Raw genomic sequence first — 26,779 nt, 5'->3', positions numbered from 1 at the left:
GGCTTTAAAATCCTTTGGCTTCCTCAATAAAGAACTAGACTGTCCTGCCAGAGGTCTGGGTTTTTATCCCAGCAAAGGCAAAATACCATCTCTGTCCCAAACAGAAAATTCTTCAAAAAATACATTTGTTCAAAAATAAAATATAAAATTCATGTAAAAGCAGGCCCATGTCTTACAGAACAACATTAATACACTGAAATATTTTACATTCATTGGTAGAAAGTGTACAAAGACGGGGGGGGGGGGGGGGGGGGGGGGGGGGGGGATGTTTACTTTCTCTGTCTACAGAACGTGGTAGTTTTCACTGCCAAGTAAAAAGTGTGTCTAGACCTTTATAATGCATGCATTACATATACAAAGCTATCATGCCCACAACCTATGCAAATCAGAGCTAATTACAGCACCTAAACATGATTGCATATGCTAAGGAATAGGTAACTGTACTTTCGTACAACACGTTTAAAAATTACAATCGTTTGTTTAGAACGTTCCGTAACAAAAACAGACACTTTGCACTATGAAATCTAAATACAAACATCTACTAACTCTGAAATGTCACAAAATTTAGAAGTCATAAAACAGATCTATGGAAGTATAAAATAGAACAGTCAGTTATAGTGTTGTCACTGTGAAATATATGGTGGGAAATCGAGAAGGAAGGGGTGTAGTACAGAGTTTAATGGTGAAAGGCCGAGTACACATCGCTGGCCGGGAGGTTGGGCAGTTCCAGATTGGCCGAAGTGACAATGTTGTGGGACATGATTCTATCCTGTGATTCCGTTTTCATGATCAGGGCCAGGGGAGGCAAATCCTGTCTACATTCTGGTTCCCTGGCAGCAGAGTTATTGCCCTTGTACATAGACATCAGGATGTGGTGGTGGTCCTTTCTGGCCTCGTGATTGGTGTAATCCTCCGGGTAATCTTGTTGCTGCGTGCTGGACGTCACGATATTTAGCTGGTTTATATGCGACTGATTCTTCTGGCCTTTTTTAACTTTTGTTGATCCATAAACATACACTGTGTGGGCCTACAATGACAACAAATTAAATTTCCTCATCTTTATTTGTTTGATATGTGTGCAGCCCTTTGCACCTGTGGTGAATGTGGGGTTTTTTATCAACTGATTTCTCTCACAATAGTTTTAGTTTCCTGTACAATTCTATTTGGTGGGTTTATTTTGAATATTGGAAGACATCAAACTGTTTCCCTCCTAAAATATCCATTTTAAATTACATACTAAAGGAGAGTGATAACAATTATGATGTATCAATGTCACAGGATATATTGGATATTTTACACCAGTGGCTTCCATAGATCTATAATTGAACTTTGTTATCTCAAACTCAATGGGACTACGAAAAAACTTGGAGATATCCAAGGATTTGAGATATCAAGGGTAAAATACTTAAAGAATATAAGTGGTTGGGACTTCTGAATCACTGCGACATATCCATGGTATTCGAGATACCAAAGTTTCAACTGTATCTATGTATGATATAACTCGTGTTACATTAACCTTGAAATTTTGAAAGCCTGGGAGTTGAATGAACATTTAAAATTTTTGAGTTCAAACAGGTAAAATAAAGTACAGATCAATATAATGCATTTCAAACGTATGATAAATTAGCCCCAGTCTTGAGCTTCAATCCCATACTTGGGGGACATGAATTCTATAATTTTGGCTGAGACTAGAGACTCTGTAAGGGCTGTTCCAGAAATGATCAAATGGGGGGGTCGGGCGGCAAATGATATTTTTTTGTGTGAGTGGTCGTATTTTTTCATATTTTAATTGGTCTGCGGTTGGACTGTTAAAAAAATATTTATTATGGGTAGTGGGTAGTTTCTATTCTTTTATTTTGTTCCACGTGGGTGTTGAGTTTTCAGAATATTTTTATTGTCTCTCTTGTCGTGTTGGTTACAAAACGTCGGAGGGAAAATTGAAAACGTGCTTTCGAAATCGGAAGTAACATAGAACTATTCGAGTTGTCGCTCTTTGCAGCGCATAACTTTCCATTACGGCACTCTTCAAATTAGAGGCGCGTTTAGTAGGGTCCCTTTGGACGTGATGGCGGCGAACTCTGTTCTGTAGATTATTACAGTTTACAGTGCATCGATTTTGGGAATATTTTGAAACCAATAGGTATTCCGTTTTCAAATAAAAATAGGCAAACCTTAGTTGATTTATACGAGGGTACCGATGCTTATATTTATCAGTCGGTGTGATGGTGATATAGAGGCCTCCGGGCGCGGGCTCCATTAGAAGGATTTCTAGTCAACTCGTACCCTGACCGACTCCTACCCAGGTCAACTCGTACCCAAAAGGCAAAAGTCATCTCGTACCCAAGAATCTGCCCATAATGCAATATATCTATGCGCATATAAGTGACATATCGCTTAGGTACGAGTTGTCATCAATTGAAGAGGAGGAGTAAACTCGTAACCAGATTCTTGGGACTTTTACTTTTTGGGTACGAGTTGACCTATTTGGTACGAGTTGACCTGGGTACGAGTCGGTCAGGGTACGAGTTGACTTGACTCCATTAGAAGACGAACGATTCGTGGAAAAACATATCCATACCCATTTCATGATAATAGCATCGTTTGGACTCCCAATCTTTCCAACATTCCCGCCATAGATGCCTTTGATTGTTGATGTGACATCGTTTCTTCAGAACTACTGTGATACATTGTCGCACAGGCATTACCGCGTCATTGACTAGAATGTTTGTCCCGAAAACCTCGCGAGATTTGTACCGTTTTCATTTTTAAAAATATTTTTGTGGTGGGTCGGGTTAGTTTTTTTTTTTTTATTAGATGGGTCATTGTAAAATGAGTTTATTAATTTGATGGGTTATGGGGTAATTTTTTATTTTTTTTTATGGGTGCTTGGTATATACAAAAGGTGCCTCCCGACCCCCCCATGTATTTATTTCTGGAATAGCCCTAAGCATAGTTTGTCTGTCATATATTAATCAATACAGCAAAAGATTTTGAAATATATACGTATTACACATTTAAATATTAACTGGAATAAGTCATAATGTGTAGCAAAACTTTCAGTGAATCCAACCTTTTGTTTGTGGCAGTTAACTCCCCTTTGAGTGTGAAACTCCTGAAAGCATTCATCACATTTGTAAGGCTTCTCACTTGGGTCAAGTGGTTTTGTTCCATCTTTGTTGTGCATTCGCATGTGATGCTGAAGGTTGGCCATTTGTGCAAATGCTTTATCACAACCCTCCAGCTTACAAGCATATGGTTTTTCTCCTTAAATCATAAAACACATTTAAAATAAACTGGGCAACACCGTGGAACACATACCCATACATGTATCAATAATAGATTCTAAAATTAAACTGGGCAACACTGTGGAACACATACCCATACATGTATCAATAATAGATTCTAAAATTAAACTGGGCAACACCGTGGAACACATACCCATACATGTATCAATAATAGATTCTAAAATTAAACTGGGCAACACCATGGAACACATACCCATACATGTATCAATAATAGATTCTAAAATTTCTTCTATGACTATCTATTGATTGTGAAGTCTTCTTCTAAATAACATTTAAATGGAGGACATATAAAAATTTCTCTATTTCTTCAATTTGAAAAAAAATAACATTGCACAATGTGTACTTATTGTGTTCCCACATCCATCATCCAAATCAAATCATATAAAACAAGTCAATTCAGCTAAAACAAGTCAATTCAGCTAAAACAAGTCAAGTCAGCTAAAACAAGTCAAATCAGCAAAAACAAGTTGTAGAATTTGTCCACACCCTACCTCTACCCTGCAAGTTGAGTCAGCAAAAACAAGTTGTAGAATTTGTCCACACCCCACCTCTACCCTGCAAGTCAAATCAGCAAAAACAAGTTGTAGAATCCCCCTCCCACTCCCCGAGTCAAGCCAGCACAAACAAGCACCAAATTATTGATTAGATGACAGTATGGAATCCCCCCTCCCCTATAGTAAAGCTACAGTAGCTAATCAAACACCAAATTCATAAGACCACAGTATGGAACTTCCCCCTCCCCCATAATAAAGTTACGGTACCAAATTTATGTTACAGAATATACCTCCGTATGGAATTTCCCCCTTCACCCATAATCAAGTTATGGTAGATAAATTAAACACCAAATTCAGGTTCCAACTTACCACGCAGAATAGCACATACACACACCCTGTTATACTACAGCTTAGATTGCAGTGTGAAATCAGAAGGGAATCTCATGACCCCCCCCCCCCTCCCAAAAGTCTAAACCTCTCATTTTCTGATGTTCACATCATTAGCTTTTGTAGAGATAACAGCTGGACTTATCTGTACACAGGACTGAATTGTTGATAACGAGATTAAAGGGACTGATTCACGATTTTCCTCCAAATTCTGATTTTTCACTTTAAGTAATCAAAATCTATAGTCTAATTATGTTTAGAAGGTTTCACAAAAAATTAAGGTTATTCATCATGACAGAAGCTCATTATAGTTTATTATTTGTTTTGAAAACAAAGATTGAGGTGTGTTATTGTTTACGGGGTTTTCAAAATAAATGGATATATGTATCACATCTCAAGTATACTTTAGGTAAAATGTGTCATTTAAATGTTAAAATTTATGATTACACAAAATGAAGATGCTTTAAATTACAAAATTAACATTTCACTGGTTTGTTTGTTTACATAAAAAGACTCGATTCTTTGTTTACATAACACGGAATCAAAGCTAAAATATTGCTCTTATCCTTACATTAAGACGGTCCAGATTTTGGTTGTCAACATTAAATGAGTTATATTTATAATTTTTAACATCGAAAATGAAAAACGTTTCTTTCGAAAAATGTGAGCCAGTCCCTTTAAAATGTATAGATCTATATTTACCTGTGTGCATCCTGACATGTTGCTGATGTATAGATCTATATTTACCTGTGTGCATCCTGACATGTTGCTGATGTATAGATCTATATTTACCTGTGTGCATCCTGACATGTTGCTGATGTATAGATCTATATTTACCTGTGTGCATCCTGACATGTTGCTGATGTATAGATCTATATTTACCTGTGTGCATCCTGACATGTTGCTGAAGGTGGCTGAGCTGCTTGAATGTTTTGTCACAGTATGTGCATTTATGTTTCCGAATGTTGCTATGTACTAACATATGTTGGCCAAGCTGGGAGCTGTTCTATAATACCAAAGAAAATGTTATACATAAATACATTAATAACGTAGATGTTTGATATTTTTTGGGGGTTTAAAACAGTGTTCCTACATGCGGAAGGCCAGGGTTTAAATCCCGGCCGTGACAGACCTAAGTCATTAAAACAGGTAGTAACAGTTCCATCGCCAAACGCTTGACATCATGTGTGAATGCCACGGGTCCTCGGAGATTACCTTAAAAATGGATATCCCGTGTCACAGTAGGTGTGGCATGCTAAAGAACCCTCACTGCTAAATGGCTGTAAGAGCCGAGCGAAGGCCTAAATTTGAAGCCCTTCACCGGTCTTGGTGACGTCTCCATATGAGTGAAAAATTCTCAGGAGACGTTAAAGAAGATACAATCAATAAATCATAACAGTGTTAATTTTTTAAATAACTGTGCGTCCGACTGCCCAGGTCATGCATATATTTTGCCATGGGTGAATAAATTTCTTGGTATAGACACCCGACCAGACTTGTTAAAATTTCTGCTAAATAAAATTTAGATGAATCAAATTCAATATCGTACTGGTAACAAAGTAGACAGACCTCGTCAATTTAGTACAGAATATCTGCACACTTTTGTTAATATCATAAATGGTTAAAGATTGTAAAAATGAAAAGACCCTCCCATGTAAAATTTGATCCTCTTATGTGGCCCCACCCTACCCCCGGGGGCCATGATCTGAGCAAATTTGAATCTACTTTATATCAGAAAGCTTTCAGGTAAGATTTTTAAAGATTTTCTTTATATATTCACTTGTATAACTTTGATCCTCTATTGTGGCCCCAACATACCCCCGGGAGTCATGATTTTAACAAACTTGAATCTCCACTATGCTAGGAAGCTTTCATGTAAATTTCAGCTTTTCTGGCCCAGTGGTTCTTGAGGAGAAGATTTTTAAATGACCCCACCCTATTTTTACATTTTTGTGATTACATGTATCTCCCCTTTGAAGGGGGCATGACCCTTCAATTGAAGAAATTTGAATCCCCTTCACCCAAGGATGCTTTGTGCCAAGTGTGGTTGAAATTGATCTAGTGGTTCTGCAGAAGAAGATGAAAATGTGAAAAGTTTACGCCGACGCTGCAGACAGACAATGGACAAATTTTGATCAGAAAAGCTCACTTGAGCCTTCGGCTCAGGTGAACTAAAAACATATGTGCACTACTTATACATACATCACAAATCTGTCGTTTCAAGCTCTATATCTCAATCATTGAATATTGCAATATTATACAATGATTCAATACTTATATATAAATGATAAACTTTTTTTCAAAATTCATATGATTATTTAGTATAATGTAAAGGAAAGGTATGAAACCACAAGTAAAATAAACTTATTTATTTCTTCTTTGATATCACATTTTCTTTGAGAATTGGTCAAAAGTCACCTTTGACATGCTCCCCTCCCCCAAAACATCTAGACTGTCCACCTTTAATTTTTTCCTCATAATTTGTAAGATTGATATCTTCTTACTGTCATAGTTGGATTTGGAAGAAGTCTATAATAGATTTTTTTTAAATTCAACTTTTATATTTTACAGGGGAATTTTCTCATTTTTGCCCTTTGAAATTTAAAATTCTTCAAAGCATATTTTTGAAGCACCCTGCTGAGAATCAAAGCTGGTGACCATATGTTTTCTTCATTGATTTTAATTCATTACTACATATTCTACCGTACATCAAATTTTGAATAAAATATAATATAGTAGAAACAAATTAGGTCTGTCATACTTCATTAGAAGATAGATACAAGTAGTAATTTAAGTAATTTTTTAAATGCAGTTATTTTCTTGGGGCTAGTAGGTCTTTGGCAGGGTTAACAACTTTTACAAGCAGTCAGCCTTGCATGTCTAGCTAATTTTACAGTGAGTCTCAAACACTGTTTAATTTATCAAATATATTTTACATCTTGTAAATAATCATTACAGTCAGTAAAATATGCTTATAGTGAACCTCCAGGGCAAGTGAAAAACAGTTCACTATAACCAAATTCTGTTATATCCAATACAATTTGTTATTTTTCTCTCATAGGGGAATAACTATCACTTCACAGTAAGCATGAATTTGTTATAAGCATGTTCATTATAAGTGTGTTTTACTGTATTATAAAAGGCTTAAAAATCATAGGATACATTTATTCATGTCTCATTCACTATCTGGACATTCTGACAAGTGTTTTTTTTTTTTTTACATGACCTTTTAAAAGTATGACCTAGATTCTGGAGTCTAGTGGTAAATTATCTATAAATAATCATATCAGAAAAGATCTAAGATGAATACCTTGAACATTTTGTCACATTCTTTACAAATAGGAAGACCGTATCGGTCTGTTGACAGACGCCTCTGCTTGGATGGTGAGCTTTCCTCAACATTTACTGAAATATAGTCAACTGATTGAAAAAACAACCTCTTCAAAAATACAAAGAAAACCCCATAAATAAACAAAATCAAATTTAGAAAATAGCAATAGCAAAATTCCTCAATACTAGTATGTCAAAATCATCACCGAATGAATACAGCTATACACTTGCTACAAACAGCACTCCTTAAAAAAAAAATATCATGAAAATGAAAATTAAATTTATGTTTGTATTAAGTAATATGAATACAATTTACTCTATGGAATGTAATTTATTCCCATTATTTCTTAATGAAGTCCAAAACAGTGGGGACAATTTGTATAGAGTTAAATAGATAAAAAAAAATTCAACTTTTGAACATCATACAAAATTTCTAAGTCCCTTATCCTTTTTTTAAAGGAATTTTCTATTTGTACTTATTACAACCAAACTAAGCTTTAAAAAACACGTATATCAACCCATGAAGCATCCATTTTTTTTTGTATCAAGTGTCCTCAAGTCCAAACACAATCAAAAGTGTTTTTACACACATCTAATATCTTAAACTGATATGGAACAATATCAGCAGTATTTTTCATATATTGATACAGCCTTGAATCAGAATTCATGTACTGTATTTTGATAACTTAAGTTTGTTGTCTGCTGTAAATTTTTTGTCAGAGTTACCTCCCTGGAGCCTCTTCTCAGCCTCAACTGTCTGTGTGTGCATCTGACTACTGTGTACCTCTATGGAGGACATTTTGTCATCAGATCATACATCTAGGTCAACACGTACACAAATTCCTACAATAAATAACGTGGTATCAGCCATCAAATTGTAATTGGGAAGGGAGAGTTCTTGAGAAATGTCAGTTTCGAAAGTCTTGCCAACCAAGTATTCCTTCAGACTGGCAAAAAGTCTTACATGTAGTCCATTTCATTGGATAGGCTGGTAAAATTATGACAATGCCTGATAATTTCAAACTCTCCGAAAGTGTTAGATGCACTGGGACCTACAGCTTAGAGCTCCTTAGTATACACAGGAGAGGTGTTTTACCAACTGACCTACCAGGTAAACAAACCACTGAAACCTCATGATTACAACTCTGATGCTCTACTGCAGAACAAAACAGCTAATTTTCTAACCCATAAAATACTATAGTCAACTCTATCTTAAACTACATAGACATTGATGGGCTGAAATTTAAAGAAATGTACATCAAATTAAGTGGTCAGCCAGTTTCAATTAATGGCCAGATCAGTTAGTAGAGCACCTGACTAGAGATTCAGGGGGCCCCGAGTTCAAGTCTGTTGCATTTTCTCCCTTCCTGTTACACAAATATGGAACTCCAGAAGCTGGCATAGATAAAATGACAGTTACTGATGCGGGTATAAAATGTAAACTGCAACATGGCATAAAATTGAACATTACAATCTACCAAACATAAATTGATGCAACCAGTCACTTAAGCAGCATTGGCGCAGAAGACCACATTTACTTTTTTCTACAATGTGCCCATTAGGGTTGGGAAGATTCCCTTTCTAGCCGATCCGACACGTATCACGATACTTGGCATACAATACGATACACATCACGATACTTTGCATATCAATAAGAAGTAGGAAAAAGGATTTCAAATTCATTTAGTTCTGAATAAAGCGGACTAAAAATACCCGATTTGTGACATTCAGATATTTTTGGAAAACGCTATGACGGTTTATCGTCATTTAATAGACAGGTGTACCGATCCGTATATCGCCAAGATAAGTATCACTATTCATCAGTGCACCGATGGATCGTCACCTCTAGTAACCGTCTTGTTGATGTTCTATGAGTGTCATTAAAATATATTCTTCCTCTATTTGTAAGACTGCACAACAAACCCTAATTAAAAATCTGCACACATTTAAGTATCCCTCAAAAGCTATTCACTATTACAATGTCTAATTATATCCATTTTGGAGTCGGCAGTTTAGGACAAATTCAAGGAAGTTCTAGAATATTGCAATTGTCAATGATTGTTGAAACCTTGAATCTAAAATTGCAAAGACCAAGCTAGGCGGTCATGCTGATATAAACACTGGTAAACTATTTCTATGGGCAGTGGAAAGGGCAAAAATTACATTTTTTTCAAAATTAATGGCAATTTATGCCTCGTTCACTCGAAGAATTTAATTCGCATTAAACGTAAGTTAATGCGAATTAAATCTGAACCGCGTTCACACGGAGATTTTAATGCGCATTAGTTTACTTCGAATTAAAATTGATGTCGCGATTTAATGCGAATTAAATTTACTTCGCATTAGCTCCGTGTGAACGCTAAGCGAAGCTAATTTGCATTAAATGTACACGCATGCGTAATGGTAAATTTGGGTCACATGCATCATACCCATGGTCAACTATATATATTAATGTCAGTTTTGTACGAAAAACTAAGCAAAATGATAATAATCACTAAAAACATGTACAAACAGCATGTCATTAGATAATGTTAGACGTAAATCTGTGCTCTGCATAGGCATACTGAGTAATACATGTGGAAGGAATTGTTTTTAAATACGACAAAAATGTTTTAAAATAATGATGATATAATTTTCTTTTTTACATTTTTTAAAACAAATATGCCGCTCATTGTTAATTTTTTATACCATATGACGTCAGAGTAGACTTATAATATGTATCAGTAATTAAAAATTACGTCACAACAGTAGTCAGCGGAATGGTGAAAAAGACGTTCCGAAGTTTTAAAATTGGGCCCATGAAGAAACAATAAATTGTCTAGATTGAATGCTGGTCGTCAGAGGAAATAACAAGTAATTTCTTGAGAACATATAAATAAACACTACAAAACTCCTTATGTGTAGATCAGCATGTAAATTGTAAACATGTAGTATACTACATGTATATAGCATTTTGAACAAAGAATCCTGTATCTACACAATATTCATTAAAATATCTATAAAAATAAATTTCAATAACATAGTCTATTCTTTAATTTATTTCGTGCACCCTTTAATAGATATGCATACGAATTTAATGCGCATTAGTTTACTTCGCATTAAATATTACCGCCGTGTGAACGCTATTTAATTCGAATTAATTTAATGCGCATTATTTTACTTCGCATCAAATTTGATGCGAAGTAAAATTTAATGCGCATCCGTGTGAACGAGGCATTAAATTCACCCATCAAAAAACTATCATAAATGACCCTAAATGCAAAATCAACAGTCTTCTTTGCAAAATAGATATACATAAAATCAACCGAAAGTGTGTATATACAAATCAAACGAAAAAAGTCAAATCAACAAACATAAATGCAAAACGAACAGACATCGATACAAAACAAACGGACACACAAAGATAAACGCCAGGTGGCGTTCTTTGTGAAAGATTATGCGTCATTGAATATTGTGTTCTACACAATAAAGCGCGAAATCCTTGGTTCAGCATCCCAAAATGGCCACGGAAAAAGTGGAGGGAAACACTTCTGATGTCATTAGACAAGCCTCTAGGTTGCAAATTAAGATATATACTGGTTAGCCTTCCCTACATTGCATTGTAGAACGAAGCCTCCCCCTTCTTTATATGTATGCTGTTGAAGTTTGGAATAGGGAACATCTTTTAGGGATATTTGGTCCCTTTTTTATTTCCGTTTGATTGACAAGAATTTTAGACGAGTTATCCTCCCCCCTTTCCCTTCAGAAAAAAACACGCTATGTGTCTGATGCTCTTAAGATTCTTATGTGCAACAAAAATGAAGTTCGGTCAAATTTCTGGCAACTTTCTTGCATACTGTGATGAAAAAATAATTTGATTTAGTCAATATTAGCCCTAGATTGAAGAAATAATATAGATATGTCTCTGACATAGCCTACCAAAATACTGTGTAATTTCATTCCAATTGTACCTCGCAAAATTCGTCATGTAATTGCATACATGTAAGGTATTTTATATCTATTAGAAAATGTTTCATTATGATTAATTTTTCGAATTTGAATATGGCGTTTTATTAGTCTGGATCACAGTAAACGGCGCACATGCTCTAGATGTGTTCCGAATGGCTTATGAGTCATTAAACCGATTCGTAGAGAATTATCCGAGGTTTACCGAATGCTCATTACAAATTTAAACGCCACCTAGCGTTTATTTGTTTGTCCGGTTGTTTTGTATTTATGTCTGCATGCATTTTTGATAATTCGTTTCGCATTTATGTCTGTTGGTGTAACTTTTTTGTTTGATTTATATATAGTGATACTTTGTGCTTATTTAATGTATATTCACATTGCAAAGAAGACAGTTGATTTTGCATTTAGGACCATTAATTATAGTTTTTTGGATTGTTGAATTTAATTACCGTTGATTTTGTAAAAATGTATTTTTGCCCTTTCAACTGCCCATATATTTCCTATCATACTACACTAACTCCAAAAAAAGCCATAAGGGTTGGTGCCATGCATTCACTATCGAATATAAAGACAAGCATATTTTATAGGAATGTGCATGTATAGATCTGACAGAGCACATTGATTGCACTAATCTCGTCTCCTTGACGGATAAGATTAATACCATTATCAACCAAAATAGTGGACAACAATACTGTGACGGATAGGCTATCTGACTTACTTTACTGATATTTAACAGACGGCTGGGGCACATTACTAGTTCTCACAGAGTCCCCTTTCTTACTGTAAGTTTCTGGCTCGGTCTATTGTGGTTTGCTGAGCTGAGAGTTACTGCACTGGAAATAAACCCTAGGCCAACACATTCACTTCATTAGAGCAACATATAATCATGAACTTTGCTAAATACACTTACAAAATATGAAATACTTCAACACCTTTGATAGTCCACAATTTTGTGGTCATTGGGGAAAAAAATCCCAGAAAATGGTGACCTTAAAAACAGTTCTGAACCCTCTTTGACATTAATGATATGTGTTGGATGGATAAACATTCTTTGTTAATTTTAATGAATGAAGTTTATTAAGATTAATGATATATAAAGTGTTTTTATTGATTTTGCTATGTTTATAGTAATCTATAAATGGTTCAAACGATAAAACTTGTAAATAAGTCGGGATCGTAGCTTTGTTTAAAATCTGGTACGGATCCACGTGAGCGGGTCTAATCTTATTTTATTGATTGACTACGTACCTGGTTCACGGCGGGTGTGACCGGTCAATAGGGGACGCATCTGACCCCATCCTTGGTGTCTCCATGGGTCTGTGTTTGCCCTACTCTCTATTTTGTATGTTTTAAAGGATTTTGATCACTGTTCGTTAAATTATTTCCTCCATTGACGTTATCTCGTAGGAATCACTCCACTTTTTCACATTGTGTCCAGGTCATTCATTTATAGACAAGACTTGGTGTCTAAAGTGATTACAAGACCATTCTTGGAGGTACATTTAATTATTTGTTATGTTCCAGAATGAAGACCAAAAACTACTGCCTCTGCTGCCAAGACCAACAGAACACGAGGCCATAGCAAAAAGCTGGCAAAGAGATATCAGAGTACTCGTTTGGCCTGAGGGTAGTAAATGAGTGGAACGGATTGCCAGATTGCATTGTGTGCCAAAGACACCAACGATTTTGTAAAATATTAACTAAAGAATAGAGCAGAGCGGGAGTTACAGGCTACGTAGCCTTCTTCCTGTAGAAGAGGTATCAAGGGATGTCTTTTGACCAAGGTCAAGAGCATGCGATAAAAAATGAAAAATACTTTGTAACACAAAAGTTACGCTTGAATGATAAGAGAGCTGACATTGCTTTTGAAGATAAACTGTTAGGAAAGTAGTAGAATTTTTTTTAGAGAGTCTGCGAAGGATATTCTGTAATACTTTATTTATCACAGTATCTATAACTCTATGAATACTTTGAAATTTTACCAAATGATTTGCTACATGCATTTGCCATAAAGTATGTTGGCAGCTAGGAAGTACTGCAGTTCATACACACGTGCATTTTAAAAATGAAATTTATTTCTTACATTTACACTTTACTTTTATTTCGGTTGGAATTCCCAGTCGTTTATATAGTCGAACTATATTTATCACGAATTTTTAAAAAAAATCAATTTCTTCAAAATCTCGCCTCGGTTTTAAACACATTTGATATCCTAGTCAATAGATCCCATGAATACGAGTTACCAGACCTATACTGGATTCCAAATATCCACAAAATCCCTTATAAACAAAGATTCTTTGCAAGATCCACTAAATGCTATAAACAAAGATTCTTTGCAAGATCCACTAAATGCTCTACAAAGTAATTATCTTTGTTCCTCACAAAAACTGCTCTGAAGGAGAAACTCCAAGCGTATTGTGCCACAACCTATGCGAGAAGTGGTGTATGTCAAATGTGGATTCTTAAAAATTCTAAAGAACTTTTAGTAAATCTGAAATCATTTAATAACTAAATCACAAAATTTTCCCCAAATCAACAACATCAAAATGTGTGACATTTTCAACACTTTACTCGACCATTCCTCACGATAAATCAACGCCTTGAGACAGAGCATTTTGACATCATATATAGACAACTGCTTCTTCAATAAAAATGGAAGACGGAATTATTCATATCTTGTGACCAGTCATCCAAAAAATTACTTTGTTAAACACCACTAGTTGATTCTACGTACAAGTACTCTGAAGGTGATAGTTAAAAAATGGAGTTCCTCATTCACAATATCTATGTGGTCTTTGGTGGTCTTCCAAAAGTCTGTTGAATTTTCCATGGGCACGAATTGTGCTCTTTCATTAGTTGACCTGATTTTTTTTATATTCTTACGAGGCAAAATTTATTCAAAATCTTCTACATGTGAAGAAAAAAGTATTTTGCTGTAGCCTTTAACTCGAGATTTAGATATATTTTGAAAGATCAATTTATTCAGAAGTGGTCTTCTGATATTGATGACTCTTCTAAGGGCCAGGTTTATAAACTTTTCAAACATTGTTTTGGTTTAGAGAAATATGTACTTACTCTGCCTGTAAAATTAAGAAAATTATTTATGAAATTTCACACTTCCAATCACCGATTACCCATAGAGACAGGAAGATGGCATGGTATTCCCCTGAATAAAAGACTATGAACATTTTGTAATAAAGGAGAAATAGGAGATGAATTCCATTTTATTTTACAGTGTCCAACTTTTTCACAATTAAGGAAAAAATACATAGACAAATTTTTTTAATGAAAGACCAAATGTTCTAAGTTTTCTTATCTATTGTCAACTCAAGATATGAAAATATTAAGAAATCTCTGTGTTTTTATTTTTGAGATTGTTGTTCTTCGTAATTGTTCTTCTGCTACTCCTTAAACGTATTACTAAATATGTTTATTTATACATACATTGTATTTCATGTTTCCCTCTGGTATTTAAGAAAGCTGTATTATTCCATATATCAACCTCTGACGATTTTCCTTGCATGTACATTGCATTATATTTATTGTACCTCATGCACCGTTTAACATGGTTTGAGCGAAATAAATTGAATTGAATTGATATATCAACGGTGTTTTATATATCTACTATCGCTACACATTGGGTAGCGATAGTAGATGAGGGGATCATAGAATTTAATTTTAATTAGATTGTTTTATATACATAAACAATACCCATTTTCATTCAAATGTCGATTTGATATGTACATGTATCCCAGTGAACCCGAAATAAAAGACACAACAGAGTCAATCTCCCATATCTGTTTCGTACTTAGATATCTTATTGAATGTATATATGTTAATATCAAATTAACAACTCAATTTTATGGCAAACGGGACTGACTTCAACATCCCCGTCGTTATGTAAAATATTCCATTATCAACAGCCCTATATGTTCCTCGAGGAATCCAAAAGGCATGAGTTGTTTTATTATCACCTGTATTTGGGGTTTGTGTTTCTCAACTCATTCGATACGCGAAAACATGTTCTGCGTATGATCAATTTTTAATCGAGACAGATTTCTGACAAATGAGTTGATGTTATGTACAGGGGTTTCAACGCCTCGCACCGTCATCTCGCAAATTCTATGATAGTTATAATGATAGATAATGATCTAGTTTGTCAATATAACCTGTCATCAGGTGCTATCTTACGTGTTTCACACCAAATGTTAGGTAATTCTTTACATACTAATTAATTTTGATTATGGATTATTCCTTTTATAGAGTTCACGGCAAGTGTGACTACTCAACTGCTTCAGCGCTCCACAGTCAGTTCTTGAGCGCATTAATGTAATCGATGATATCTCCGATTATTCAAAGTTATCTTCAGTTATTTGAGTATATGTTAATTTGGCGCTCCATGTGCTTACTCCTCCTAGACACCTGATCCCATCTGTCCAATTTTGCTATACTCTTTAATTTGTATTCTTGATATGAATTATGATATCGGCTACTGTTCGTTATCTTCACCTTTTCATTCATCAGGAAACCGCTATCATTTCATTTAGTAAAGAAGGCTAATTGATAGTATATATCGATAATACAAAGAGTAGACAATCTCTTATACATTCAGAAATGCATTTGGTTTAAATCCCTCAAATATCAGGTTAAAACTATATAAATTTCTGGCAGATCTTAACACGAACGCATTATTGTGATGTACATTTCGATCGAGATCGAAATTCATCATCTAGGTTATTGTGTACACTTCCTGTTCAGCGTGTCACAAGATCATTAGGCCTATGTGCAAGATTATATAACGATTTGCTGCCTGCCCCTGTATAGTTCCCCCTAATTTGTGTACCTGGATTGCAGGTTCGTGTTGATAAGGATATAGTAAGTGTGTGAGTAAACCATTTTATTTTTCAGTGCATTATTATTGACTGACAGTGACACGGACAACGAATGACAGTCACAGACCAGGTGCACATGCAACTGCTCATGTGGGAGACTTACGGTTGGTTTTACTTCCCTGTGCAAATTTATGTTTTGACGATGCTACTTTTGGACCGATATTAGCTAAAGAAGGAATAAATCCGATAGACCAAAAGTCCAACCAAATTATAAAAACGTCCAGTTTTACGGTGAAGCCTTTTCTGTGCGCGATTGGGGTGTTTTATCATCGTATTTTGTATATTGCCACTCCAAGATTTTAAAACTAGAGCAATCCCTATCATAGTTGCCTGCTATGTTTGTATCCAGTTGAAGACATTGTACCTTCTACGGGTACTGGAAGTTAATGATAAGCACTATGTATATACTTTTTTGTTACTATATATGAGATTTAGATTAACTGGATCAAGTACTCGTGGTACCTCAATTATTTATTGAAGAGGTTGGGAAAAGTTCTTGAAAAATTAAAATATCTTGTTTTAGTGTGAACATCCCTCTGTAGTGGTTGAAAACTAATGCTATACTGTGATTTTTATCTTGTTCTTGTTCCAAACAAAAAAAAAAAAATAAGAATTTTTGGAAAAAAAAATACTTCATGGTGTGGTAATGCTGTAACCTAGTGATATCAAAATCTATAAGATGTCTATAGATATGTGTTTATGTCAAACATGAGCTTGCCAGAATCAACCAACTTTCCATGAAAGATTGGTTGTATATTGTTTAACGTCCCTCTCGAGAATCTTTCACTCATATGGAGACTTCACAAATGCTAGTGAAGGGCTGCTAAATTTAGGCCTATGCTCGGCGCTTATGACCTTTGAGCAGGGAGGGATCTTTATTGTGCCGCACCTGCTGTGACACGGGGCCTCAGTTTTTTGCAGTCTCAATTAAAGGACCACCCCATTTAATAGCCTCTTACGACAAGCAAGGGATACTGAGGACCTATTCTAACCAAGAAAAGGGGATTCAAGTTTCTTCAAGTAAAGGGTTGCATTCACTCTCATAAAGAAATTATCTGAAATCTTCTTATAAAGAATTGATGAAACTCTTGTTAAAGTAGTGTTACATTGTGTTTTAGATACAAGTCCATTCAAATTAACCAAACTCCCAGGGTCAGGACTGGGTCACATTAGGGTTCAAATTTTTGCATAGAATTTTTCAAGAACAAAAATACTACACTTTGCTCAAAATATACCAGTTCTTAAGTTGACAGTGTAGATTGAAGATTTTTTTTTCTAAATTGTAGTCCTTAGGGTCTAGATGAGGTGCCACAATAGGGGTTACAAGTTGATTAAAATGGAACAAGACGGCTATGATATGTCACACAATATGCAAACATCCGCATATAGTGTTAAGCCAATTCTGTTCAAACTTAGGTCATTTTGGCAGGAATGGAACAACAGGGTCAAAGGTTCACACGAGTTTACATAGGATCTCCAATCAGCCTCTGTTCAAGCAAAATGGTACAGGTTCGCATTGTGGTCTATGGGCCTCTTGTATCAAAATACACCACATGGGATTCAGAAGCCCTGCAACTTGTACCTGTACATGTGTTGTACTTTATGTATTGATGATTGATTATGTGTGCATACCTTGGATTTTACAGTTATGTAAATTTATATGTGTTATTCTTATGTAGGTGTTGGATAATGGATTATATATGTTGATTTTAGCTGTAAATTTACACGTGTTATCTTTCTTATGTAGGTGTTGGATAATGGATTATATATGTTGATTTTAGCTGTAAATTTACACATGTTATCTTTCTTATCTAGGTGTTGGATAATGGATTATATATGTTGATTTTAGCTGTAAATTTACACGTGTTATCTTTCTTATCTAGGTGTTGGATAATGGATTATACGTGGATACTGTGGATTATGACCATCCATTTGGTTGACTTCTCGCTCACAGATTGTAAATTTCCTCGTCACAAAACAGAAAGAAATCTACAACAAAGGATACAACCACTAGTTGGAAAAACGTAGGTTTATAATTGGGAAAATGTTAATAATTGAAGAGAACAGCTGTTGTCAGAGTCACCACATTTGATATTGTAAAAATGTGTCCTTTCCTTTGTTGTTCTCTCATGAACGATTTTCTTTTTCTGATTCTCTTGTGGTTTTTAGCTCACCTAAACTGGAGGCTGTCTGGTGAACTTTTCTGATCAAGTTTTGTCCAGCATTGGTCTGTCCATCTTCGCTAGTCAAGTGTCCTATCCTTTGTTTGATTTTTGTGTAAAGTATGAAATAAACCATTGCACACACACACACACACACACACACACACACACACACACACACACACACACACACACACACACACACACACACCCATCTTTTTGACCCCATTTTATTGCAGGCATTTTCAGAGTCTTGAGATTCTGGATCATCCTTACCAAGTTTTTAAAGTCAAGTACAGTAAAACACGCGGATAACGAACACGCTTATAATGATATATGTTTGTAGTGAAGTGATATTTTCATTCCCTTGTGAGAGGAAAATAACAAAAAATTGTATTGGATATATCGAAATTTGGTTATAATGAACTGTTATTCGCTACCCCAAGATGTTCGCTATAACTGTTTTACTGCAATTCATTTTCAAAAGCAATGGTCCACTAAATTGAGAACCACATTTTCACCTTCGTAAACATCAAACTTACTGAAAACAAAAACACGTTTGATTTGTAAATAGCAGTGAACACACCAATAGAAAAGATTTCCAAGACAAAAAGTGCCATCAACCTGATATTTCTTCATTGTTGTTTGTCTTATTATTTAAATCCTTGAAACAGTTCGTTTTTCATTGCGTATCTACTTAATTCATAATGATGTCAACATATAGGTGACCGCCGCGGTGGTCTAGAGGTTAGAGTGTTCTCCCCGCATGCGGAAGGCCAGGGTTCGAATCCCGGCCACGACAGACCTGAGTCGTTAAAACAGGTAGTGACAGTTCCATCGCCAAACGCACAGCATCAGGTGTGAATGTCACGAGTCCTCGGAGATGACCTTCAAAACGGATGTCCCGTGTCACAGTAGGTGTGGCATGCTAAAGAACTCTCACTACTCAATGACTGTAAGCGCCAATCAAAGGCCTAAATTTGAAGTCCTTCAACAGTCTTGGTGATATCTCCATATGAGTGTAAAATTCTTGAGAGAGATGTTAAACAAGAAACAATACTCCCAGCCTAACACTGAATTTGATTAGGTCACAATCTTAAGTAACAAAGATTTCAGTTTAGCTAATGTTTTCCTGGGACTTTCATCGACTTCCTAAAATTTGATAGGTTTTGATCCGCAGAATTGGTGAAGGGTAAACTTAGACTCAAAGGTCAAATGTCAAGGTCACCTGCTCACTTAAGGTAACACGGTCAGTGGATGATATTCCAAATACAGTGAAAACTGCCTAATCCGACACCTGCGCAATCCATTTCACAGGGCATTCCGACCCTTATTTTCATCCTTAATTTAATATTTTCATTGTTTTTAGATTGTTTATTCCAACACACTGCGTATTTCAACCAAAAAAATTGTGAATTGTCTCCCAGTGCATGTCAAATTAGACAGGTTTCACTGTATTTTTATTTAATACTGAAACTTTGCAGACGAAGATGACAAATACATATATCTTGAAGCGAGGGACAAAAATTCACTGAATTTACCTGTTTGTTTATAGTTTTGATGGCAGTGATGGAAAGAATGAATACAAATACTACTTTGGTGTGTGCACAAAAGCTTTGGACAGAAATGACGTTGATGCCCAATTTACTGGATTGCTGCAAGTTAAACAAGACAAAGGGAAATCAACTTACAAATTAGGAAAATATACAGATGCTTCGATAATATCTGGCAGTATGTATACATGTGTATATTTTTTTCTTAGTTTGAAATACTTTGACATTGTATATGTTTATATGCAGTTTGATTTTATGTATACATTGTATATCGATATCCATTTACTGATTGTAGGTGATTGGTTGATATTGGAATATCTAGATGGAGACAAATACCATTCACACTGCGGTTCAGAACCTCGGAGGGGTAGAGTCATGTTTAATTGTGATAACAGCGTCAGTATAGGGGTAAGCAAGCTTCCTAGCACTATTTCTACATGTTCAGGCATTTCATTGTTTGTTTCTATGTAGACTTGCTTCCTAGCACTATTTCTACATGTTCAGTCATTCCATTGTTTCTATGTAGAGTAGACTACATTGTTAGACCACAAGAAAGAATTTTTGATAATCCGATTGTAGATTTGTGTTGTGGGTAATAGAGAATAATGAATAGATAGACTAAGGGATATTTGATTAAAGAATGTTTAAATTATTTAGGGAAGGGTTTCAGCAGTGTGAAAGTATGGGGTCATTTGCCGGTTATGCAAGATCCCTCCCTGCTCAAAGGCCGTAAGCACCGAGCATAGGCCTAAATTTTGCAGCCCTTCACTGCCAATGGTAATGTCTCTATATGAGTGAAAAATTCTTGAGTGGGATGTTAATCAATATACAACCAATCAAATGAAATTGTAGTACAGACTTGCATAAAATACCAAGGTATTCCAAATGAAATTGTAGAACAGACTTGCATAAAATACCAAGGTGTTCCAAATGAAATTGTAGTACAGACTTGCATAAAATACCCAGATGATCTTTACCCTGTCAATTTCAATCCTGCGTGTTTAACACACATTTTGCTTTGATAATAAACATGCCTAAACTTGTTGCATGACAACAAAAAATTGACACCAGCATATGTTTATACACTTCAGGAGGAAAAGCTTGTTGTGTTGGAAGAAGAAAACAACAAAACAGAGGACTGTTTTTATTTATTTGAGATGAAGACCAGTGTAGTGTGTCCGGAACTCATCACCGTGAGCCTCAGTGTGGGATCCATCCTCATCATTGTGTAAGAACTGTAATCATAACAGCATATAAGTATTAAAATACTGATAATGATACACCATGAAAAGTATCAAACACTGCTAATCGTAATCAATAACAGCATGAAAAGTATCAAACACTGCTAATCGTAATCAATAACAGCATGAAAAGTATCAAACACTGCTAATCGTAATCAATAACAGCATGAAAAGTATCAAACACTGCTAATCGTAATCAATAACAGCATGAAAAGTATCAAACACTGCTAATCATAACAGCATGAAAAGTATCTACTACTGTTAATCATAATTGTAACAGCACGAACAGTATCAAAATACTGCTAATCAATCAAAATACTGCTAATTGAAACAACATGAAAAGTATCAAAATACTGCTAATCGTAATCATTAATACCAGTAATCAGAATCATAAGAAGTATGAAACACCATTAATCATAATCGCATGAAAAGCTGCACACCTAATCAGATTACATATAATGAGGATATGTAGATGCAGACACTATTACAATAACTTCAGTGCTTTCCTTCAAGCATCCAACTACAGGTTCATCAGATGCTGTAAACCTCACTGAAAAGTTACTTTGAATGAATAACTTAGTGAAGCTATTAAAGTGTTTATTTTCAACTTACTTACTTCTGAAGTATTTGTTGTACCTTCCTTCATTGAAGAAAATGATATTCACAAGATTTTTCAAAATTAATGGTGCATTCTATAAAGGCCTTGGTTCCTTCTGTTTTCCAAGGTTACAGATGAAAAGTTAGGTTACCGGATGTGAAATTCCAGGGGGTTTTTTGGGAGGGGTTTACAAAATTTTAGCTCTTTCTTTCATTCAAATCTTAAAATTAGAAAGATTGGTATCATGCATCAAGACATTGGTTACAATTGGATTTTAATGTTATAGGTGAAAGATTTATCTTATTTAATGAGTTTTCTCTGAATGGTGTTGTTGTAAAGGGTTATTGAACTTGTATCAATAAGTATTGGCCAAGTTGGATGTGAAAATTCTTGAACTTAATTGTGAGGAAACATTTTCATTCAACCAAATGTCAATAGTCTCCAATATTCCTTTATCATACAGCTAAGCCATATTTCAGTAATTTTATGTAGACAATTTATGATTTTTCATATCAAGTCTTGAAACTGATGCATTATTGGCACTGAATGGATGCAATATCACAGTTATGCACATTTTTAACGTTCATCCAATATGCCGGTTTCGAGATAGGTCCAAGTTATTTCCCTTTGTAGAACTCTCGTATATAGTAAGGCATGAAACAACTTGTTTATGTGCGGGAGTGGGACAAATATTCATCACTACATAAGTGAATGTGCTCAGTAAGTTTCTCATACGCAGTTTTATCACCCAAATTCGACTGATACACAAACTAAGTAAATGATAAGTATTCAGGGAGTAATCAAATATATGGAATTCTTATTATATCACATTATTTCGTTGCTTGTATGTATCATATCCAGGATATTACTTGCAAATATGACATTGTTTTTATGTTTCCACTTTAGTAAAACATTTCTTTCGATTGTATTTTGCATTTTCTACATTTACATATTCAAAGAGAAGTTGTTTTTAATACATTTTATTGTCTTCCACTCTGTCCCACTTAGGAATTCAAAGTTCAACTAAATGCACCTCCTACACAGAAGAGTTCTTATCTTGAAACTGACTATTTCATCGATCAATGCTAATGAAATGATTCAAATTGTGAATAGTAACATTTGCAGGTCCTTAACCATAAGTCAGAGTTGAAATATCACATGAATTAAGGAGGAATGCTACACCAGAGAAATTTGATATGGATGAAAAATGGAGGATATGTACAACTATATTTTGAAATTGAAAACTTTCAAATTTACTTTATTTAGTCAAAAAAATCCAGTTTTAGTAGAAGACAATCTGAAAAAATTAAAACCCCTGCTGGACTCGAACCCACAATCTACAGTTCAGCAGTCAACATGTTAACTTATTGAGCTACTCAGCTAGGCAATGAAATGAATAGACAAATATTGCTGATATTTATATTTTCATCCATGTTTTAAAAAGGAAGTCAGCCATTATGACGATGTAGAGTACCTCCTTAATTGATGCATGATAGATAAAATATTGAAACTTACTGAGCTTACCAAAAGATAGTGGGTATGTCATCCTTGTTTACAGCTAGAGAGCAATAAGTTAGTACAATCCCTTGTAGATCCTGTCATTCTTGAAAAGTTTACATCATTAATGGCCCAGATATTTCTAAAATTTTCCAGAATTTAGGAACATTTTTTTGCTAAAAATCATTAGCTATGTAATATTGTTTATTAACAGGTTTTTGTGTATACTTGCATTGTATTTGATACTGGGATGTGCATACATGAGGTTTGTTATCCATGCCAAAGGAAAAGAACAGTGCCCTAATTATGAGTTCTGGAAGGACTTTGGAAATCTTCAAGCTGTAAGTCTACAAGTTCTTCAATCATATAAAAGTGGGGGGAGCTAATTAAATCATATAACCGATCCTATTATAAACCCAGTACATTTTACTAGCAGTCAGATTGGCATTCTTGAGTGCAGTCTTGTTAATCTGCACACTTTAGCTCTAGGTCATATTATCTGGATAAATGGAACATCAGGCCTCTAGACCATAAACTAAGAATAGACTTGAGTTTGAATTTCAAATTCAGTTAACTTTTGAAATAATTTTCATAAACAAATAAAATTTTCAGTATATGTTTGCATTTGAATTTTTTTATAAACCTGCAGTTTCTTTTAAGCATCTGTGCTAGATAAATCTTAAGATTTATTAAAGTAATAAAAAAAATTCATTTTATGGTTAAAAGACTTGAGGCCTGGATAACTGACTTACATCTGTTAGAAAAATAGATAACTTGCTGAATATTGATTCTGGAGAAGTATTTTCTGTTAGCTGTATAGTTTCTAGATTGGCATGTCATTTGCAGACTGAATATTCCCCGATTCGTTGAATGTAAAACTACTTTGCTTCACGTTGGAATGATAGAATGCTTATCTCTTTCCTTCACGTTGGAATGATAGAATGCTCATCTCTTTAACAGGATGGCTGTGATCTGGTGTGTCGTTCTAAGAGGCCTCCAGATTCCCACTCGTATAAAGGTATCGGAGATGACCAGTTGGATGGTGAGGAGGAGAGAGATGACCATCTCCTGCCCATGTGACCTCCGTTTAGAGTCCACATATCTTGTATGATGTTTAGTTTTCTCTGTTTTAGGCATTCCAGGTGTTTATGTATTTCATCATTTAACAAGGTTTATATGTAACTATTCTTTGAGGTGGCAGAATACTCAAATAAATTGTGGTGCATTAATTCCTACTGGCATACAATTTTGAAATTTTGCCAACAAATATTATATTGTTAATAACAAATACAATTTCACTGGTAACAAATACAATACTCATTTATTGTTCTTTCCTTTTAAATGAAAATGAACTTTGTCTGGTGGTCAACAAAGGAAAGACCACAGTACCAAGTCTTTTATGTGTTTTCCCCATTGCTTCTTATATATTGATTAAACATCCTGACATGATCATGAAAATATTACTTGGAGAGAGTTTTTAATTCCCACCCTAAATTTGGGGGAAGGGGGTTCTTCATTTTTTGATCGGGATTTTCTTTTAAAGGTTACCAGGTTGTAACATGATTATTTGTCTTATAATTGAAAACCACTGCAGTTAATGTGACAGAATTTTGTCACAACATATATACATTGTATTGAATTGTTGGGCAATCGCTCCTAGTGTTCAACATTTGTTGTTAATGGTGTATAACTGTTTAATTTCGTAGATTATACCGAAAAACTCCATGTACAGCCATAATAATACAGCAGGTGTCAATATTCAAACATTCCTAATGAATCCCAAAGTGATTGTATCATGTAGTCTTTATTCATCATCCCTTTCATTGCTGTGTTGTGTGGTGGTCATGAGGAGAGGTTTAATTGAGTTGACATACTTTGTATTTTTGGGGTGCAACAAATACAAGAGGTAGTACATGTATTTTATGAATGCAGAAAAAGACATCATAGCATGTGCATTTGAATCAAGAATACAACATTGTGTGTGTTATTGAGTCGAGAATACAACATTGTGTGTGTTATTGAGTCGAGAATATATCATGGTGTGTGTTATTGGGTCAAGAGTGTGTGTTGTTGGGTCAAGTTTGTCATGTACCAAGCACATGTTGAAAAACACTGAGGTTTTGATAACTGACTCAGACTTTTTTTTCTATTTTAAAAATGGGTGCCTGCATATACATTTACATACTAAGCTTATCACTCTTCACGAATGCAAGAATTGAACAAATGCTGTTTTGTGATGTGGAATGTTCTTTGTAAATACTCATTTGAATAGTGCTTGTATGAAGTTGTTTGGTTTTTTTATTTGAGCTGAGTTGCATTGAGTTTCATTTCACTCTTAAATTGACAAAAGGTAGGCAGCTGAATGAAAAATATTGTTTTTGAGGTTAATAGGTCAAAGGTCAAGGTTGCTAAGACAAGTAATATAAGCTATAATCATACAACTAATTACTTTTATGTAACTGTTGTGATGTAAAGGTCTTTAGGTTGGGGTCATTTAATGATTTTTCTTTTTCTTGGAACATCACATGCAATACAATTTAAATCAAGAAATTTTCTAAATCCTTGTTTTATTTTTGTGCTGGTTGACTTCATTCTGAAGAGATCGCCTGATTTAAGCTGACTCGACCAGGTGTGATTTGAGTACAGTGTATCCTGTATCATAGTACTGATATAAAAAGAGATGTTGAAACTATAGCAATGAAACTTCACAGGCTCTAGAGTGCTTGACTTTATTTGAAATTAGCTAGAAAACATAGCATTTAGTTCATCTTTCATTATCCAAATGGCTCGTTTTATTTGTTACAGAGCCAATTTCAAATTATGGGTTGAAAGTTTAGAGTATACCTGTATTTACTTTCTTATAAGTTTGAATTTACTTGTATTATTAATAAATATGATAAATTGAAAGATGTTGTGTATTTTGTATTGATGCTGATCATCATTGATGTAATTAAGGAGGAATAACACATCTTCCTAATGGCCGACTTCACTAATACATAAAATTTTGTTACCAAAGTGTATACTTTACAAGCAATTGATGGATACTGTTTTTTATACGCTCGTCTTTAAATGGGACATATTATGGTTCAGCTATGTCTGTACGTCCGTCCGTCTGTGTTTCTAATTTCATTTCTCTGTCACATATCAAGCTGAAACTTGCTATGTATGTTCTTTGTGGATCATTCTAGATCATATTGCAATTTTGACCTCTCTTGCAGGAGTTGTGCCCCTTTATTTGAAAATTATTGTTATATGGAGGGTACATAATTTGTCCAGCCAACTCCTCCCACAATTTTCAAGTGAGGACCATCTTGTTTTACAGTGTTTATATGGATATTGAGGGTGTGTATGTAGCAAGGATTTTGATTTTCT

General features: G+C 34.8%; 2 protein-coding genes and 1 long non-coding RNA gene across 7 annotated transcripts; 2 read left to right on the top strand and 1 right to left on the bottom strand.

Moving 5' to 3' along the window:
• Positions 1-271: 271 nt before the first annotated feature.
• LOC125656836 (zinc finger protein 678-like) lies at positions 272-12,464 on the bottom strand. 2 transcript variants are annotated; one of them, XM_048887431.2, is made up of 6 exons: positions 12,375-12,464; positions 8,243-8,359; positions 7,497-7,591; positions 5,069-5,192; positions 3,071-3,264; positions 272-1,027 (listed from the first exon to the last, which is right to left on the bottom strand). In XM_048887431.2, exons 2-6 carry the CDS (start codon positions 8,313-8,315, stop codon positions 677-679), a joined length of 837 nt encoding a protein of 278 aa, XP_048743388.1. In that variant the 5' UTR covers positions 8,316-8,359; positions 12,375-12,464; the 3' UTR covers positions 272-676. The 2 variants fall into 2 exon arrangements, with proteins under 2 accessions (XP_048743388.1, XP_048743381.1); XM_048887424.2 differs by having other exon boundaries at positions 12,183-12,446.
• A 186-nt stretch (positions 12,465-12,650) lies between these two features.
• Positions 12,651-15,064, top strand: LOC130050063 (uncharacterized). Its single transcript, XR_008798453.1, has 2 exons — positions 12,651-12,806; positions 12,989-15,064. It is a non-coding gene; the product is annotated as an uncharacterized LOC130050063 (long non-coding RNA).
• Positions 15,065-16,193: 1,129 nt separating this feature from the next.
• On the top strand, positions 16,194-26,314 carry LOC125656849 (cation-dependent mannose-6-phosphate receptor-like). Of its 4 annotated transcripts, none has more exons than XM_048887464.2 (7): positions 16,194-16,318; positions 18,240-18,380; positions 20,074-20,249; positions 20,367-20,479; positions 21,163-21,299; positions 23,622-23,748; positions 24,368-26,314. In XM_048887464.2, exons 2-7 carry the CDS (start codon positions 18,250-18,252, stop codon positions 24,485-24,487), a joined length of 804 nt encoding a protein of 267 aa, XP_048743421.2. In that variant the 5' UTR covers positions 16,194-16,318; positions 18,240-18,249; the 3' UTR covers positions 24,488-26,314. The 4 variants fall into 4 exon arrangements, with proteins under 4 accessions (XP_048743421.2, XP_048743410.2, XP_048743399.2 ...); XM_048887453.2 differs by having other exon boundaries at positions 16,194-16,339; XM_048887442.2 differs by having other exon boundaries at positions 16,194-16,347.
• Positions 26,315-26,779: the final 465 nt, after the last annotated feature.

The sequence above is a fragment of the Ostrea edulis genome, chromosome 1 (genome assembly GCF_947568905.1).
Source record: "Ostrea edulis chromosome 1, xbOstEdul1.1, whole genome shotgun sequence".
NCBI lineage: Eukaryota > Metazoa > Mollusca > Bivalvia > Ostreida > Ostreidae > Ostrea > Ostrea edulis.
The sequence above is the reverse complement of the archived record's forward strand: the minus strand, read 5'-3'. Positions and strand labels throughout refer to the sequence as shown.